At 47.6% G+C, this 16811-nt stretch overlaps 2 protein-coding genes across 9 annotated transcripts in view; both read right to left on the bottom strand.

The window, feature by feature from the left end:
* The window catches only part of SRRM1 (serine and arginine repetitive matrix 1), an 18709-nt gene extending 16688 nt beyond the window's left edge, over nt 1–2021 (bottom strand). For 4 of the 5 annotated variants that reach the window (XM_082777344.1, XM_082777342.1, XM_082777341.1 and 1 more), the window contains exon 1: nt 1923–2021. In XM_082777344.1, the coding sequence (XP_082633470.1) occupies nt 1923–1943 (21 nt within the window). In that variant the 5' untranslated portion in view covers nt 1944–2021. The remainder of the gene's footprint in view (nt 1–1922) is intronic. The other variant, XM_082777343.1, reaches the window with a different exon arrangement.
* Nucleotides 2022–3326: 1305 nt separating this feature from the next.
* NCMAP (non-compact myelin associated protein) lies at nt 3327–16054 on the bottom strand. 4 transcript variants are annotated; one of them, XM_082777473.1, is made up of 6 exons: nt 15742–16054; nt 14834–15019; nt 11013–11082; nt 6360–6454; nt 5863–5947; nt 3327–5363 (listed from the first exon to the last, which is right to left on the bottom strand). In XM_082777473.1, the coding sequence occupies exons 3-6, from the start codon at nt 11078–11080 to the stop codon at nt 5216–5218; spliced, it is 396 nt and encodes a 131-aa protein (XP_082633599.1). In that variant the 5' UTR covers nt 11081–11082; nt 14834–15019; nt 15742–16054; the 3' UTR covers nt 3327–5215. The 4 variants fall into 4 exon arrangements, with proteins under 4 accessions (XP_082633599.1, XP_082633600.1, XP_082633601.1 ...); XM_082777474.1 differs by lacking the exon at nt 14834–15019; XM_082777475.1 differs by lacking the exon at nt 11013–11082.
* Nucleotides 16055–16811: the final 757 nt, after the last annotated feature.

Raw genomic sequence — 16811 nt, forward strand, 5'->3', positions numbered from 1 at the left:
ATCTCCCCGGCACACTACTTGCAAATTTTAAAAGTACAGTAGTGCTGAACTGCAATGAGAAGGACCTATGCTGGAACTCACAAACTCCTCAGAAGGAGTAAGTTGTTCTTCCCCTTTCCAGTAACAAAAACATTATATTTGGCTACAGTGACATCTGTGAAGCCCCTGGGTAAATCTCTGAAGTGAATTAGCTAACACAGAGTCAGCAAGAGTACAAAGAATACTATTTTATTGATCATGCTCTGTTAAAGTTCACCAACTTGTTCCACTTTTGTGAACAGAAACTATGGATGAAATCATTTGGAACTGGAAGACTTGAAAGCCCGTGTCTGGAAAATTTACTTGCACAGAAGTAAACAACTGCACACGAACAGAAGTATGTGCAGAACTGCATCCAAATACTAATAACCCGTTAACAATTCAAAAGCCCAGAATTCACATGTGAAGTAAAGTTTATTCAGGAAATCAACGTGACTGATGAAGAACACAGGAAATTAATACATTCAATTTCCTGTGCACGGAAAGAATGCGTTGCATGCAAGTAATAATACAAGCTGTTAAGGAACCAAAGGATAAAAAAAAAAAAAAAAAAAAGCTCAAAATTCTAGGGTAACCACTTAATTTGATCAGAAAAACACCCTGAATTAGCAACATAATACACTCCAAATTTGTCAAGTACAGAATGGGAACTGAAAGCATTAACATTCCCATTTGCAACCTTGGGACACAGGAATTGTAAAGACTTGTGGCACAGACACCTGCCAGGATTAAGTATGTTTAAAACTGTTTATAGTATTTGCAGCATTGCAACCTACACCTTAGCAACAGATGCAATACTCACTAGATCATTCAAGAATGTCTTGGCTTTTAACTTTTCCAATTGTTTAAAATATTATTTACAGCCCTGTTTCACTACCATGTTTTGATTTTTATTTTTTGTTTAAAAAAATAAAAAAATTTGTTTAAAAAATTAGGCACCTTTCACAGCCCAGTCTAAAACAATACTCAACTTCTAGTTCAGTGTTTTCAGTCCCAGTCATTGCACTGTAAGTGACAATTATTCGGTCTGTAAACTTTTAAAGAATGGCACCAGATGGGACAAACATAGGTTTAACTTGTAATTATTTTTCTCTTCAACTCATCTCCTAGCATGCTTATGACATTTTTACCAGGCTAGCACATTAGCATAAAAGTGATTAAATGAAGGGAAACGTGTGCTCCCATGCTTTAAAAGCATCCCTGGTGCAGAAATACAAAATAATAGGGCTGAACGGGTCAGCGACTTTCCATCAGTTAGATTCCGTGTAAAATTAAGTACTGTCACAGCAGCCACGGAAGCTCTTTAAAAAATAAATCAATTTTAATTAGTGAAGAAAAGGTTAGAAGAAATACACCAGTTTATTTCTTAAAACACCGAATAATCTTCACAGCACGGAGCTTTAGGTCCCCACGCTTGAAAAAAGGGCTAAAAAAGGGCACTTTTGTTTATTTCCTCTGAACCAGCACGTCTCACTGCAACCCCCCCCAAATCCCCCCCGCGTTTCAAGGCCCCGGGGCTCAGCCTGTGAGGCGGCCGCAGGCCCCGCGGCGCCGGGACCCCCCCATCCCCGCCTCCTCCTCCGGGCCCCGCGCGGGGAGCGGCGGCGGCCTCGGGAGCCCTCGGGAGCCCTGGGCCCCCCCCCCCGGCCCCGGCCGCCCCGCGCCGCCTGGGTCCCGCCGCCATTTTCTGCGCGGCCGCCGCTCGCAGGAGCCTGCGCAGGGCGGGGGCGGGGGGCACGGCGGCGCTGCTCGGGGAGCGCCGCGCCAGCGCCTTCCTTCCCCGGCGGCGGCGAGGCCCGCGGAGGCCCGGCCCGGCCGCCCGCTGCCCTCCGGGCCGGCCCCGGCGCCCTCTCCGCCGCCGGCCGCCCGCCGCCGGCACTTACGCGGAAGAAGCCCGCGTCCATCTTGCCTCCTCCGCCTCCTCCTGGCCGCAGCGCGAGGCCGTCCCGGCGTGCACCGCGCGCCGCGAGCCCCTCGCACGCTGCTGGCGCTGAGGCGGGGGGGGGGGGGGAGGAGAGCGCGGGGCGCCTGCGCGCGGCACGAGCGGGAGGGGGCGAGGGGGCGGAGCCGCGCGCTCCGTGAAGGCTCTGCGACGCCCGCCGATTGGCGGATGCGGGCGGAGAGGGTAGGGGAGCGCGCCGGAATCGGCCAATCGGGAAGCGCGACGTTCCGGGGGCGGCTGTGCGCGGGGGGGGGCTGCGGGGCTGCGAACCCTCTTCTCGCGAGATGTTGGCGAGGGGCGGGGCGGGGGTGGCTCCCAGGGCCCGGCCCCGCCCCGAGGCAGCGACGGGGCCGGGAGGGGGCGCGCGAGGCCCGGAGCCCCCCGGAGCTCCCCAGCGCCCCCCAGCGGCGGGAGGCCTCGGGCGGGACAGGGCCGCGCCCCGGGCCCCTGGGGGCGTCGCGGCTGTGGCGGGGCGGCTGTGGCGGGGCTCCCAGCGCGTTGGGTGCTCGAAGCGGCACCCAAAGGAGCCGTTTAAAGACAGAGCCCCCCGGGGGGGCGGCTGCTCCGCCCGCAGCAGCGGCCACCCGCACAGAGCGGTGTACGGCAGCACTGCGCGTGCTGCCTCAGTGCAGCAGGGTGCAGCTCGCTGTTACGATTAATCAACTAATTAATTCTGTCAATGCAAAGGCAACAATCCGTTAGAAGCGGGTCTGCCCGATAACGTTAAACAGATGACTGCGAGATGAGGCTTATCTTTGCCCTGGTTTCAGTTAGGGCAGGGTTAATTTTCCTCCGAGTAGTTTGTATGGTGCTGTGTGTGGGATTTAGGATGAGAATAACGTTGATACCACATTGATGGTTTAGTTGTTGCAGAGCAGTGCTTACACCAAGCCAAGGACGTCTCAGCTTCTCGCTCCGTCCTGCCAGCGGGCAGGCTGGGGGTGCAGCAGGAGCTGGGAGGGGACAGGCCCAGGACAGCTGACCCCAACTGCCCGAAGGGGTATTCCAACCCATCTGGGGTCATGCTGAACAGCACACAGGGGGGCTGGCCCAGGTCGGGGGGCAGCTGCTCGAGGTTAAGCTGGGCATCGGCCAGCGGGTGGTGAGCAACTGCACTGTGCATCACTTGTTTGTACGCACTATTAGCAGTAGTACTACTATCATTGTTACTATCATTATGTGTTAATAAACTGTCTCTATTTCAACCCACAGGCTTCACGTTCCCGTTTCTCTCCCCCATCCCAGAGAGGGAGGGAGGAGGGCAAGCGAACGGCTGTGTGGTGTTTAGCTGCTGGCCGGGTTAAACCACAACAATCTTTTCTAAAGATCTGGATTTGGATACAGCAGAACATGCTCAAAAAACAGCTTTAAATGTTCAGAAATAGAAGCAGGAGGCCAGCTCCTCTACAAAAATTCAATTGGCTTCTGCAACCTCTTAGGAATTATTATATCAATTATTCCTGCCACCAGAGTAAGTTACAGAATTTGGGCAAGTAAAATATTTACAAGATTTAGAAACTTCACAAACAGCTGTCTTAGTATTTAGTTTGGAATTCAGACTGTGCTCGAGTTTCATTAAAGAAATTGCAGAGTAATTGAATTTAGTTTCTGCAGAAAACCACCAGTTGGTAAAAATAACCTGTTCCAGAGATGTTTGCATATCTTGGAGAAAAGTACATCGGTGTGTCACTCCTGTCCCTTATCACTTTGCTCTCAGAATGGTCAGCTTAGTTTTGGTGCTGCATGATTTAGGAACAGTAACTGTTCAAGGGAGTCATGACTTGCGACAGCACTGAGAAGAACAGCATGGGAACTGCTGCAAGACAAAAGCTGCGGTGGGCTGCAGGTTCTCTGTGACTCGATTTGATGAGTAACCTCCCTCTGCAGCTCCCAAAAAGGAGTTCAAATGCCCTACTAAGTTTTACTGTGGTCTGAAAGCAGGCTGGAGCCCTCTAATGGTCACAGTAGCTTAGAGCTAGCTTCTGGGATTGTCTAAACGTAAGAGAAACTTCATACGGTATATCCAGACCATTACTGCTGTATTTACTTCACACTATCTAGCCGTTTGAGTGAGTGGTTTCTTACAATTCAAGGTGTATCTGTCAAAGAGCGGAGCTGTTTCCCAATAAAATGGGGTTTCACACCTCTTCCTAATACTATCTGTCCTGTCAGCCAGTGCTTCAGGGATGCTTTGATATGCACACTATGAGACAATCAGCCACAGAACGCCTTGACAATGCCACTGTGTGATCAGACTCAGTGGGCTGTGAAATATCCTTGGGAATTTCTTTGGTGCATTACTGTACACCCACAGCCATCACACTTGCAGATCAACATCACTTTCAGATGCTTTCCACAAGAGCGGAAAAAATTAAAACTATTTCAAGCCTGGCCTGCATTAGGGGACAAACATTTCAGAATGTTTTCAAATTGTAGTAAAGTAGTTGCATAAACCCTCACTTGCTTTAAAGTGCCTTTCCCTGTTTACTTTTTTCAATTAAAGAACTTCTCAGGCTCTTAGACTAAATACTCGAATGCAACAGCAGTAATGAACGTAGAGCAGCAACCTTGGCATGAAATTGAAAACCTCTGGACCAGTTCATTTGGAAACAGACAAGGTACCAAGTTTATAGAAATGTTTCAAAAATACTTGAAAATAAAAATTAACTTTTCTGTCTAAAACCATACGTACCTGGTATTAGAAACACAAAAGACGACTAAAGATAAATACAATTTTGCTACTTACAGTTTGCTACTTCCCATACTATCCATCATGTATAAAATAGACTACAAATCTGTTTCACATAAATCTTAACAAAGCCAGGTTCAACCTGAGTTGCAGCTCGCATGTCCAAGTTTTTCTTCCATTTATCATCAGTCATTGCAGAATAGAAAAAGCTCAAATTCTGAGTAAGCAAGAGCTCCACAAAATACGAGTCTTCACCATTTCTTCCAACAAATGGGTTTGGCCCATTTTGTCCTTCTGTACCCAGAGCTCTGTAAGAAGGCTCATTGCATTTCCCATGGTCTGTATGCCTTCACCAGTTGATTTTCATCATACAGAAAGTGTTCAGATCATTTAGTTCTCCTCTCAAAGAGAGAAGGCAGGGCTAATTACAATCTGTAGACAAGATAACAGCTACTGCTGTTCCCAGTGCAGTGTTGCTTTGCTGTAAGTCCCAGGTCCGTGTGAATAAGAACTCCAGCTCTTTTCTCCCACAGGAGGACACATGTTCACAACTGTCTGCTCTGCATGTGGATGTCCACGGGTATGAAGGTCACCACAGGATGCTGAGTAACGCTGTCGCTGTTCTGCCCTAAAGCAGGTGGCATTGCTGTTTTGGTGCTCTTGGGTTCCAGCTCACGCTTCACTCGCATGCGCCTGGAAAGGAAGCAATGAAAGCATCAGCAGTGCTGGCACCTGTTGTGGTGTCTCCCATGATAAGTATTGGGAAGACTCCTGCAGAAGCAGGTTGAGCTGAATAGCTATTGGGAAGCTAATGGAAACTGGGATTTCATTCCAAAGATACTAAATGGCAAGTCACTGCTTTTAGAACACACACAAGCCTAACCCAATGCCTTGAAACTGAGAAACTGAGCTCTGCTCTGGCAGCTGTGATGCTCCCAGCAAACTTCTCCTATGTCAACAGAAGTCCCCTAAAAAGAATATCCATCGGGTGTCCTCTGTCAACAACCTGTTCTGCTTCCTAGCCTTTCAGTCACAGACGATTCACGTAGCATCAACCAAGCACATTAAGGTTTGTATTCTCCTTGAAATTTTCAGCAACACATTACAAAACGGTCTGTGAGATGGGAGCACACCTGACAGGTTTTGGTTCATCCTGCTTTGCCTTACTGAAGTATAGAACTCAACCACATACCTGTTATACGTTTTCAATATGAGCAGAACCACTGTAAATATAATAATTACTCCTACTACGATGGCAGCAACTATTGCTCCAGAACCTGGCAGGGAAGCAGAAAGGAAGAAGGTCTTATTTAAAAAGTTATCGCTGTACTGTTTGAAGTTTGCTAAGTTCAAAGGTCCATTTAAAAAACTACAGAGGAAAAAAAAAAAAAAAAAAAAAAGCATTTCTCTTTGTTACTTTTTATTCAGTGGAACAGTTTGGGATACAAGCATTTGGGAGGCAAGGAAGGAGGAGGAGTGTTTAGCTGAGAAACTGGAGCACCCAAGTATTGCATGAGAACTGGAGTATACAAATAATTGTTCTCTTTTTCTCATGTCTTTTCCTCATGTATACTTAACAAATACGAGAGAAAATGAAAACAAGTTTGGACGTCACTACTGATCTAATCAAGGTATGGTAATTACAGTACAAAAAAAAAAAAAAAGCCACCACCCCACTACTTTTCTTACTTTGATAAAGACTTTGTTCTTGAGATTTTGTGGTCACATTTAATGAGAACTGAGTATTATTGATCAGTGGTGCGGCTGTCGTCATCTTGCTTGGGCTACAGAAGAAAAAAGAAGAGTGATTTCATCAACTATTGTCACTGAATTGTGCTACCAATTCTTCATTAATTAGGCAACTGCCTATTAAAGATTCTGAGCTCTATTTACCTTCTACTAAGGGGTTCTTAATATTTTCTTAGTGGTGAAAATCTGGCCCTGTGGAAGTCAATGGAAGTTTTGCTACAATCTAGTCGTGAGCAATGTGCCTTATAACATACACTGTTCAGTGTTCATAGGATAAAACAAGATACCGACACAATGATGCATTGTTACCCACAGATTACTGATGTTACACATTTTTTGGACAAATTTATGTATCTTAAGTGCTTTAGGATTTTAGATTACACCAGGTTATGAGATTCAGGTCACTGGGAAAATAAGCAGGCAAAGCAGGGCTAAGAGGAGAAAGTACTCGACCTTCCTGCCCCACTCCTCATTGCCAAGTTGATTTATAGAGATGCTTATCTGTGAAGAGTCCTGTATCTGATAGTCAGCAATATAAAGGAAGGCAAAAAAACCCACAGGTTTTCTGTTACGTCATTGCTGCCAAGTGATGTAAGGATACTTATTGGTGGGAATCACAACAAAGTAAGAGATTTTCATACCAAGTATCAATACCTTAAAAAAAGCAGGAGGAGGGGAGAGAACAAAAACAGTTTAATTACCTAAATTGAAGATCCAAACTTATATGGCAAACAACTGCTATGCCACAACAACAAAAAAAAAAAAAAGAAAAAGAAAAGCAACACAAGTGCGACAGTTTGCTTTGAGTTTTGGGAAGTAACCTTACTCACACCAGCGTCATTGCAGGTCTCTTGCTGGAAGAGGACAAGCCTGCAAGCGGATAGCTGAACATACACCTGTTTCTATATTTCGGTAGGGTAAAATTGTAGATCTAGAAAGAACAGCCTGTATGTTTACTGATCTTATAAGCATTTCCCATGTTTTCTAAATGTGACTAGTAACCTTAGCTACCAAAAGAATCCTTCAGAATCCTTCATGGTGTGAATACCACTTCAAACAGACCTCTGAAACCATTTCAGCTCCTAGCTTCAGAGAGCTAATACCCTGAAACTATCAACCAAAAACTGATACTGCATTTGAGTTTCCTGCTTCAGGTGCTGCCCAGTATACACACAAGCAGGACTCTGCCCTACCCTCTGTTACACTCCAGTGGGATATTGTGGACCTGTGGCATGTCCTTAAGTAGCTTCAAGTTTTACAGAGCATGCAACATAGAATAGCCAGAAAATGAAGTGGATAGAAATTAGCAGTAAAAAGAACTGCAAATCAGCCTCCTGGGACACAGCCAGATAACTAGTTAACTACTAAAAATACCAATTCACAGCTAACGCGTCTACTCTGCCTTCTTCCTTTCCCCTTTATTAAGGCTTTCCTAAAGGTTACTTCAAAGTAACATCTATCAAATAAAATTAATTTAGTCGCAAAGTACAATTTTGAGAGGCAAAGAAGATATGACTGTGATTGCTCTTCACAGGCAGGGTTTTGTTTCGAGGCGGGGAGGAGACCAGTAGCTGTGTCAACACACCGTGCATACTTGGGAGGCTCCATTTAATATATGAGGAATGAGAGACCAGTAACCAGCAGGAAGGAAAAAGCTGATGTTTGCTTGGGTATGAAAGATTAGAACTGCAAGGTTGATTTGGTCAGATACTTCGATCTTCCTACGGTCAAAAGGGGTTTGAGTTTTTTTCTTTTAAATTAAAAAGCAAAAATAACTGTCTCGGAATCTGTAACTGGGTCATTCTCCTCTGACTGAATGATTCCTTTGTTTAGCCAGTGCCAAGTTAATACAGCAACACGATCATCTACTGTCGTCGCAGATCTTTCCATGCTAAAAGAAATATTTTGTGTTAAGAGTTTGCTCAGCCTTATTGGATAGCACAGTGAAATGATTTACACGTGCCTTGGTGGAACCTGTGAGAAGTCACCGAGTGCTGGTACCAGCGCTCTCCGCAGCTGTTCCCTGGCCGATCCATGTGAAATCGCACTGGTTGTACCAAGGTTGTACCGCACACAAGCACAGGTTGACAAGACTCACCGTTGCGTTGTAAGCTGGGGAAAACTAAGCAAATATTTTGGCTATGGGCACAGTACAGAAAAAGCCATGTCCAACTGCCACTTTGCTGCTCCTGACTAGGAGAACACAAGCTCCAGATTCAAAGCAGCATTTTTATCTTCTCTGACTACCAAAATAAAAATCACAAATAAAGGTGGCTGAACATTTAGGTACTAAGCCCTCCAGCAGTCACACTTCATAACTTCCATCTGGTTCAAGCCACCTTGGTAATGGTGAGCTATTTGTGTATGAGTCACCTACAGCCATAGAGTTATCGTTGTCAGTGAAACTGCCCGCGTACAAAAAGGAGGAATTTGTCTCACAGGTTGTAAGAGTCTTAAGATGCAAAATGAAAAATGCAAAAAATCTTTTTTTTTTTTTTTTCCCACATTGTGTATTCTATAGCAACTGGAAAGGTCTGAGGTCTGTGTCTCGGTCAGGATGGGAGGTGTCAGTCTTCAGTTCTGCTTTACCTCCAGCGCCATTCCTCACCCATTAATCAGCAGGACTATTTACGCCTGCCCAAGCCTGCCTTACAAGGGTCAAGGATCCAGCAAAGTCCAGCGAGATCCATGGGAAAATACCAGTTTCAGGGTATTACAGACCAAATCCTACTCTGTATAGAAAAACATTTGGAAAATGAAGAGTGCTTCATAGGAGCTAAACAACAGGGGAGAAGAAATGGACTTTGCTACGGCAATCGCAGGACATTCTTTCTTTATGACACAGTCTGTACTTCCCCTGTGCACACACACCTGCCCTAGTTTTGGAGAACCAGCAATTCACACACAGCTCTACAGGCGGGTGGGGGCACACACTGCTGGTTATTTTTGCATCCACGTATGAGGGAATTGGAAATATTTCCACAGAGTTAAGCTTTGGCATTTTTCCACTTAAAACACCTTTACAGATACAGCGTATAGGTTGTTTTGGCAAGTGGTAGCAATGCCCCCATTTATGAGGCCTTCCTGCCTCCCCCTGTCCCATTGAATTTCAGGCTCAATGGCCACGCTCATTCACAGCGAGGGCAGGATCAGAGCTCAGCTGCCGAGCGGTTCCTGCCACCTGGCAGTTAGAGGAGAGGGTGACAGGGAACAGAGGGGCTTGTTTGAATTTTTCCATAAGAACTGGACCTGAAGAGCTAACTTCCTGCCAGGGAAGGCAGGTGCTGGTTAGGAAGACACACAAATTCAGCACTTTGCCACTCAGAAAAAGGTGGTCTTTGCATCAGGTTGTGGCAGGCTTTAAATGAAATACAAAATCATCTATTATTTCTCCAGTAGTAGTTTTGAATCAAGATGTAGTTTCAGCCCAGGATCTTAATTACAGAAGTATTTTACCCTTTCACTGGCACTGCTGCCAAAGAGCAAATCACAGAACCATAATTGTACTTTATCCTGCAAAAGAAGCAGGTAAGGAGTCAGCTACCATCCACGTCCCCCATCCCACTGCTACAGAGCTTGGAGCTTTGTGCTAAGGCACATCTGTCTGAGGCTCAGCTCAGCTCATACTCCTTCCAAAGCCGTCAACCTAATATCTGTGGGAAGCAGTGAGCTCACTCTCATCCAAGAGAGAAGTTAATCCTTCTAATGAAGTTCAGAGTTTTCTGCTCTTCCTAAAAGTAACTAGGTTCAAGAGCAAGGACCTGGATTGTGAGCAGTTGCTGGTGGAAGTAGATGCTTTTTTCAGTTCTGCTCCTGCCTCTGCAGGCAGCCTGGCCTGGCAGCGTCGGTTCTTACAACAAGGTTTGCCTTGTTTAATCACGGTGAGCGCTTAGTGGCTGGAGCTGGAGCGTTTTATTGTCCCCAATTATGCTCTGACAGCGGGGCATGGGGATCAATTGAACATTCATGGCACAGCGCAGAAAGGAAATAGGCTTAAATATAAGAGCCACAAACTCAACTTCAGCTCCCCATAAGCTGACAAACCATCCATCTGCAATCCAAACAGATGTTACTGCCAGGTCAGTCATGTGCTACCAAGCTCATGTTACAGCAGCGTAGGCCATGAGAACTGGGAACATTGCCTGGGTTTTGAGGCAAACTGTAATTTCAAAAAGCAATAAAAACACAATGTGCTTCAGTGAGACCTGAATGTGCCTGAACTTACCTTGCAAGGCTCTGAGAGGGAGGAAAGGGGGAAAAAAAACAAGTTCAAGCTGGCTACCAGGAGCTGAGGCATAAACGTGGCCTCAGGCAAACAACGCGGCTCTGTACTGAGCATCTGTATCAGCACATGTCCCAATGTCAGACCCGCACCTTTATATAAGCATTTGTCTTGGGCTCTGGCATGAGCTCTCCAGATTTAGCTGTTAAAACATGTATTAAAAGCATTTAATTTCTTTGTCAAGACAAAGTTACTCAAACTACAGGCAAGTCTACTGTGCAGTAACAGCTCAAAGGGAAAAAAAAAAAAAAAAAAAAAAAAGTCTACTTGTGTGGCTTTGATCTCAAGAAGCACTAACAGCCTCAGCTCACCTGGCAGACAAGAAGTGAGGAGCTGAAGGCAGGTCCCCAGGAAGGAGCGCACTTGTTTTGAAAGGCATACCTGGAAATTTGAACCAAATAGACTTTGTCATTGACTTGTCCAGCAGCAGTACCTAAACCTGACTGCAAACTGCGTGTTTCCCAATTCTAATCTTCTGCCTTAAAATGCCGGGCCACACACACCTCTCCTTGCCATGTGTGTGAATGCAGGTGTTTCAGCAAGTGCAAAGCCTCACCGGAGCCCAAAGCACACCTGAGCTCCCCAAATGTAACAGCTCAGACCCTTTGCTGACAGTAACATGGCTCTACCCACTGCACACTGATAACATCCCACACACCGTGCATCGGCTGTGGAGTACAGGTTGGGGGGCAGGAAGAAAGGATATGTATTTATCAGTTAAATATTACCCTGAAAAACTGATACAGAAAGAAGAAAAATGCCTTCAGGCACCACTGTGAATACCAAGGTAGGAATGACTCATGGTAGAGGGTGAATGAGTCTCAAGGTGACAGAAATTTTAGAAACCATCAACATGTGCACTCAGATGGAAAGTAAGATTGGGTAAGAAGAAAATTAATCTGAGATGAACCCTCTGTTACCAGGCTGGCAGTCATCGACAGCAACACGTCACACATCCCTCAGATCACACTGCCCGGGAGCTTGTCTCTGCTGCTAGGACAGTGGTGTTCAAGGAAGCCCCAGCAAACTGCATGTTGGTGGGAAAGGTAATGGATCTGGACAAATAAACCACAGAAAAACATCTTGCGCTTCCTTGAGCACGGTCTGCCTCCAGTTTTGCAGCAGAAAGTCAACCCTGCTTTGTAAGTGTTGCTCTAGAAATGGCCCTGTTATTACTGGACTAATTTCAGCTCTTCAGCAATATCATTGGAAAACTCTCTTCAGAAATTCATAGTCCTGGAGACCAGAATTAAGCTGATTTTTGCATGCAACGATTGTGCAGTTCCAAATCCAGCTCCACGGCAAAGCTTCTCTGGCAAGGAACAGGGAGCCACGTTTCTCAAGAGCGTAACAGTGACATCCAGGTGAATCTTCTGACCCTGCTAATTGCAGTCAAATTACACAGAAGGAAAATGCCTGCTCCAACACAAAGCTCAAACTACCTGAGTTTCAGCTGCGGTCCAACAATGCATGTATAGAGCTGGGTTTCCACGCCAGAGTTCAAAAATACATTCCAGATACAGTAATGCTTTTGCAGCAATGATTAACAGGCTTTAGACCTTGCTGGATGTGCCATTTAATGAAAGGCTGGAGTAGTTCAGGAAATTACTCTGTTGTAGAAAGCCTTGCTCATTTTTTCTGTCCAGGCATCTGCCTTACTGCAGTAAAAAATTGCATAAATGCTCCAAAGCCCAACAGAGGAGATCAGGACTGATACTGTTAGCACGGGAATTGCAGCATTAACTCTTTCATTTAAGCATCAGAGACAGACACCTCTCTCAAAGTTCACATCGCTGTCTCTTGCCAGATTAAAGGAAATGTCCCACGTAGTTCCCAATTAGAAAGGAGAAAAACAGAACAGAACAAAGCAAACAAACAACACACACACAAAACGCCTAAGGGACTGTGGTATGATAAAGGAATCAAAGCACAGAAGAAATTGGTTTAATTTAGGGCCAAGGTTTTCACAGTTTTTGGTAAATGTAACTTTAAATGAAGTATGTGACTACAATCACTTAGTAAATGAAACATTTCCACCACTTCCAGTGATCAACCCTCCTGATTCCCACAATCTAACCTGCTTGACTGAATTGGTCTGAATCCTGTGCTTATGTCCTGCAGTGGGAGGTGCACTTTCTGCATGCTCCCTATACAGCTCCAGAGCTCCTCAGAAATGACAACACAAAAGATTGCTTGGGAAAGAAAAAGATGACAGCAACAGAAAAGAAAGGAGCATTTCCCTCCTACTTCTGAGCTGGATAAACCTCTGTCCTGTTGTGGTCCTGGGCCTTTGAAATGCCACAACTCCGCAAATAATTAATAGCAGTACAGACAGGCTTTTCATCAACATGCTGAAATACCTTCCTCTAACAGAGAGTTAAAGCACCACCATGAAATAAGCCTGGACAGAATGTGTTCACACACGTGGTCAGAGTGGCTTTGAAATATATAGCATATCCTCCACCTTCTTTCCCAACCAAACTGAACCATGGCTGGAGTTCAGTACCATTCCTGAATGATTTGCCCAATCCACGACCGGGTTCCCAGGCTAGAAAACCACTTCTCCCAATTCCGATACCACCGCACACCTCCCTGGCCAGTCCCTTCTGTTCTCCAAGTTCTTTGATGCCTGCAGGCAAGTCACTTACCCAATGGCATGTACACCAGGAACAATCCAAGAAGGAATGCAAACCCAGATGTGCTCCTCAGGCACTCTTCGCTATGTCCAACAGAATCAGAGACATGAACACAGCTACTGCTGGATCTACCTTACACTGAGATTCACATGGCACAGAGCAAACACCAGCTGCTCACGCAGTGATTGCAGAGCCGGCTGGATTAAGATTGCACCCTCAGCTGCCTTTCATGTCAGCCCTGCATTTATCAGCACAACCCGTAGCACATGAATCAACACAGCTCCTGTTTGCTGGCAGAAGGGTGTTCTTTTTTCTTTACTTTACAAATACATTTGCTAGGTCAAGAGTTTTGAGGCTTCCATTACAGACTAATATGCACGTAGGAAATTCTGTCTTTCCAAGTAATTATTTGGGTTTCTACTCTGCTCCAAGCAGAAGCACCAAGCAGCTGTGCAGCACACAAGGCCACGGCACTCTGGAGCAGCACAGCAGAGGATGGGCAGGACACATCCTCCCAGTGCTGCTGCAATGGTCTATGTGCTCATTTCACCCACCTCAGCCCGAGCACTGCAAAATCCCACCAAAAAATCAGTGTCTTTGCAAGCACACAGCTGGGTGGTTAAATGCTGGTGTTAGGTACGGCGATTAAGGTGTTTGGTCCAAGGGTCTCCATCTAGGAGGATGTGATAAAGGTGGAGCCCCCTTCCTCTGCCCACTCCCCCAGCCTGGCACGTGAAGCAGCTGCATTAACCCCAAAGCCTGGTAGGGGGATGCCTGACTCGTAGCTAGCCCTTCGCAGTTGACCATGAGGAAGCACTGTGACTGCAGGGGCCCTGGAATTACGTTATGCTATAAGTTTGTTGCTCCACGGAGGTGGTTGTGAAAACATTAAGTTATGTATGTCAGTGGGAAACTGGATGACTCAGACATCCCAGCAGCCTTTTTTTTTTTTTTCTTCCTGCTTTTCTCCTCTGTGATCTCCATTCATGCTTCACATCATCTCTCCCTGCAAGAGGTCTATAGATTTTGGTTGCATTTCCTGATTTCTGTGATTCTCAATAAAGGCAGCACAGTCATTGACACCACACTTTTTTCTTCTCTCCCATGCCTAATGATACACCAGCTCATGGTTAACTTGCCAGCCCCGACCAAGCCCCCTCCCAACCCAGCCGTGTGTCAGCACTTTTGATCCCAGCCTTGCACAAAGGCATGAGAACCCAGCACAGAGTTACCACCCCTGAGGAGCAAGAACTGTTTTGGGCAGGTGCCAGCACCCCGCAGGTTCAGTGTTTCTGGATTTACCCTGTGAGCACAGCAGGCATTGATTTGAGAATCGGTGGCTGTAGGCTCTCAGCATACCACTCACAGGCTTCCCAGCTCCTTTGTGCTATAAGCTTCCTGTTCCCAACTGATTCACTGTTTATTTTTCACTATTATTCACTTATTCACTATTGCCCTAAGTAAAAAGAATTTATTGCAACTAATAAATGTCTCACCTTCAGTCTCAGCAGGCAGATAGGAGCAAGGCTGGACAGGAAACCTTCATGACTTACTGCGAACAGGGGAGCCAAGTCTACTGCCACTTGTGGATTTGAGTTTTAGGACTGCTGCTCTCTGCCTGCAGCTAACGTATGCGGCTTCCCAGCTGCTGGGCTGTGTCTTCTGCAATTCAGACTGCTCATCTACCAAAAAATGCCAATCAATACTCTTGCAAGAACCTCTGCAAGTCTCACATCTTGAGTATTTTTCTATATTAAAATGCATTTAAGACTATTCGTAAACTGGGAAGTCTGTTCACTTTGCAGACAGCAGAATGAAAGTGGTCACAAGATTTCTTCAAGGACTGCATATGCAAGCTCGCTGAAGTGGTGATGCACATTCCCCTCTCCCCAGGGCACCGTGCAGATAAACCCGCAGCTAGTGCCGCACTCCACACCTACACCCTGTCCCGGAGCAGAAACTCCCAAAGCTCTGGGCAAGCACTCAGTGTCTCAGCCTGGCGCCCAGCGCTGTTACCTGTCCGCAGCAACCCTCAGCGAGCCGCCGAGTCGCTGACCTGATCTTCTGCTTTGTCACCACCAAACCAAATCCCTCAGCCCAAACACTCCACCAAGCGCAACTATCACGTTAGCTGGGTTTGCTTACAAAATACTGAGCTTCTTCAGCAAGGACTTCCTAGGGCATTACGTGCGTTAATTACCACGGAAACCCAGCGGTCGCGGTCCTCCCCTGCCAGCGCCTGCGGCGGCTCCCGCGGGACGGGAGCGCTGCGGGGCCGCTGGGGGCTGGGGGCGCTCCGCAGCCCCCCGGCTGCCCGCGTCAGGCCAGGTAGCAGCCTGCCAGCCCTTCCCAACGCGTGGCTCGGCAGATTTCGGAAAAGAAACAACAAAAACCCCAAACCCACCTCGCTGACGGCGCTGCAGGGGGCTGTCAGGGCAGGAGCTCGGGCATCTCGGAGCCGCCGCCGGTCACCGGCCCCCAGCGGCTTCTCGCGGCCGGGCCGGGCCGTGCTAAAGCCGAGCAGGTCGGCGGCGGCTGCGCTGCGTTTCCTTCTGCTTTAGCTCCCAGCCAAGCGCCTCGCCGCAGGGACGGCTGCTTCGCACGGAGCCGCCTCCCGGGGGGGCTCCGCCGGGACAGCGCCCGGCAGCGGGGCAGAGCCGCAGCCGCAGCGAGGCTACTCCCGGGGGCCGCGGCAGCCGCGGGGTCCTCCCGGGGCCATCCCCGCGGCCCGGCTCTCCCCTCCCTTCCCACCTCCCCTCCCTCGCCCACCGCCCGGGCTCAGCCCCCCGGAGGCGCTGCCCGGCTCCGAGCCGGGGTCGGGCGGTGCCGCCGCAGGTGGCTCCCCCGGCCGGGCCCGGCCCCCGGCGCCGCCTCCCCGCTTCCCTGGAAATGAATCCGTAAATTAATATTTTTTGGTGGTGATTTCGATCTGTGAAACGCCTCCACTCGAGCCGGGGTCTGCTTTGCCAACACAGTCCAGGCTGAGGGTCTGGGCTGGCTTCTTTGACCTGCACTTCTGGGTGGGCACGGAACTGATACGAGACAACCGGCACCGTTAGTACAGAGCCAAGTCCTACGATGTTCAGAGCTTCCCTTTGGGGACGGTTCAAGAGGTGGTGCTCCTGTCAAGATAAGTTTCAAATGCATGCTTTGTGCCTGCTAAGAGAAGTAAGGATTGCTGCAGACCCCCCTCCACACCTTGATGCAGGAGTCAGGCAAGGACTGGCAGCCCCCCGCTGAACCCGATGGGGAGCAGCACATTGCTCTCCCCAGCATTTCTCACCCTAGAAACCCATGTGTGTTTTGCTTCCTGCAGCCTGGAGGACAAAACTTGTGCAGACTGTGCACAAGTGTCTGCAGCCACAGAGCCCGGCTCTCACCCAAGCATGGGTACATTTCTAAGCATTTCACTGATAAGGCATTGCTAATGCAAACAAGCTCTTCAATGAATCACTGGCGAACAGAGGCAGGGCT

The sequence above is a fragment of the Aythya marila genome (assembly GCF_965140915.1).
Source record: "Aythya marila genome assembly, chromosome: 22".
NCBI classification, from domain to species: Eukaryota; Metazoa; Chordata; class Aves; order Anseriformes; family Anatidae; genus Aythya; species Aythya marila.

Coding starts and splice junctions, on each gene's coding strand:
- NCMAP (XM_082777474.1), bottom strand. CDS start 11,080: ATGCCTTTCAAAACAAGTGCGCTCCTTCCTGGGGACCTGCCTTCAGCT. Junction 6,455..11,012: donor CCTCACTTCTTGTCTGCCAG/GTGAGCTGAGGC, acceptor TTTCTTCTGTAG/CCCAAGCAAGATGACGACAG. Junction 5,948..6,359: donor AGAACAAAGTCTTTATCAAA/GTAAGAAAAGTA, acceptor CTTCCCTGCCAG/GTTCTGGAGCAATAGTTGCT.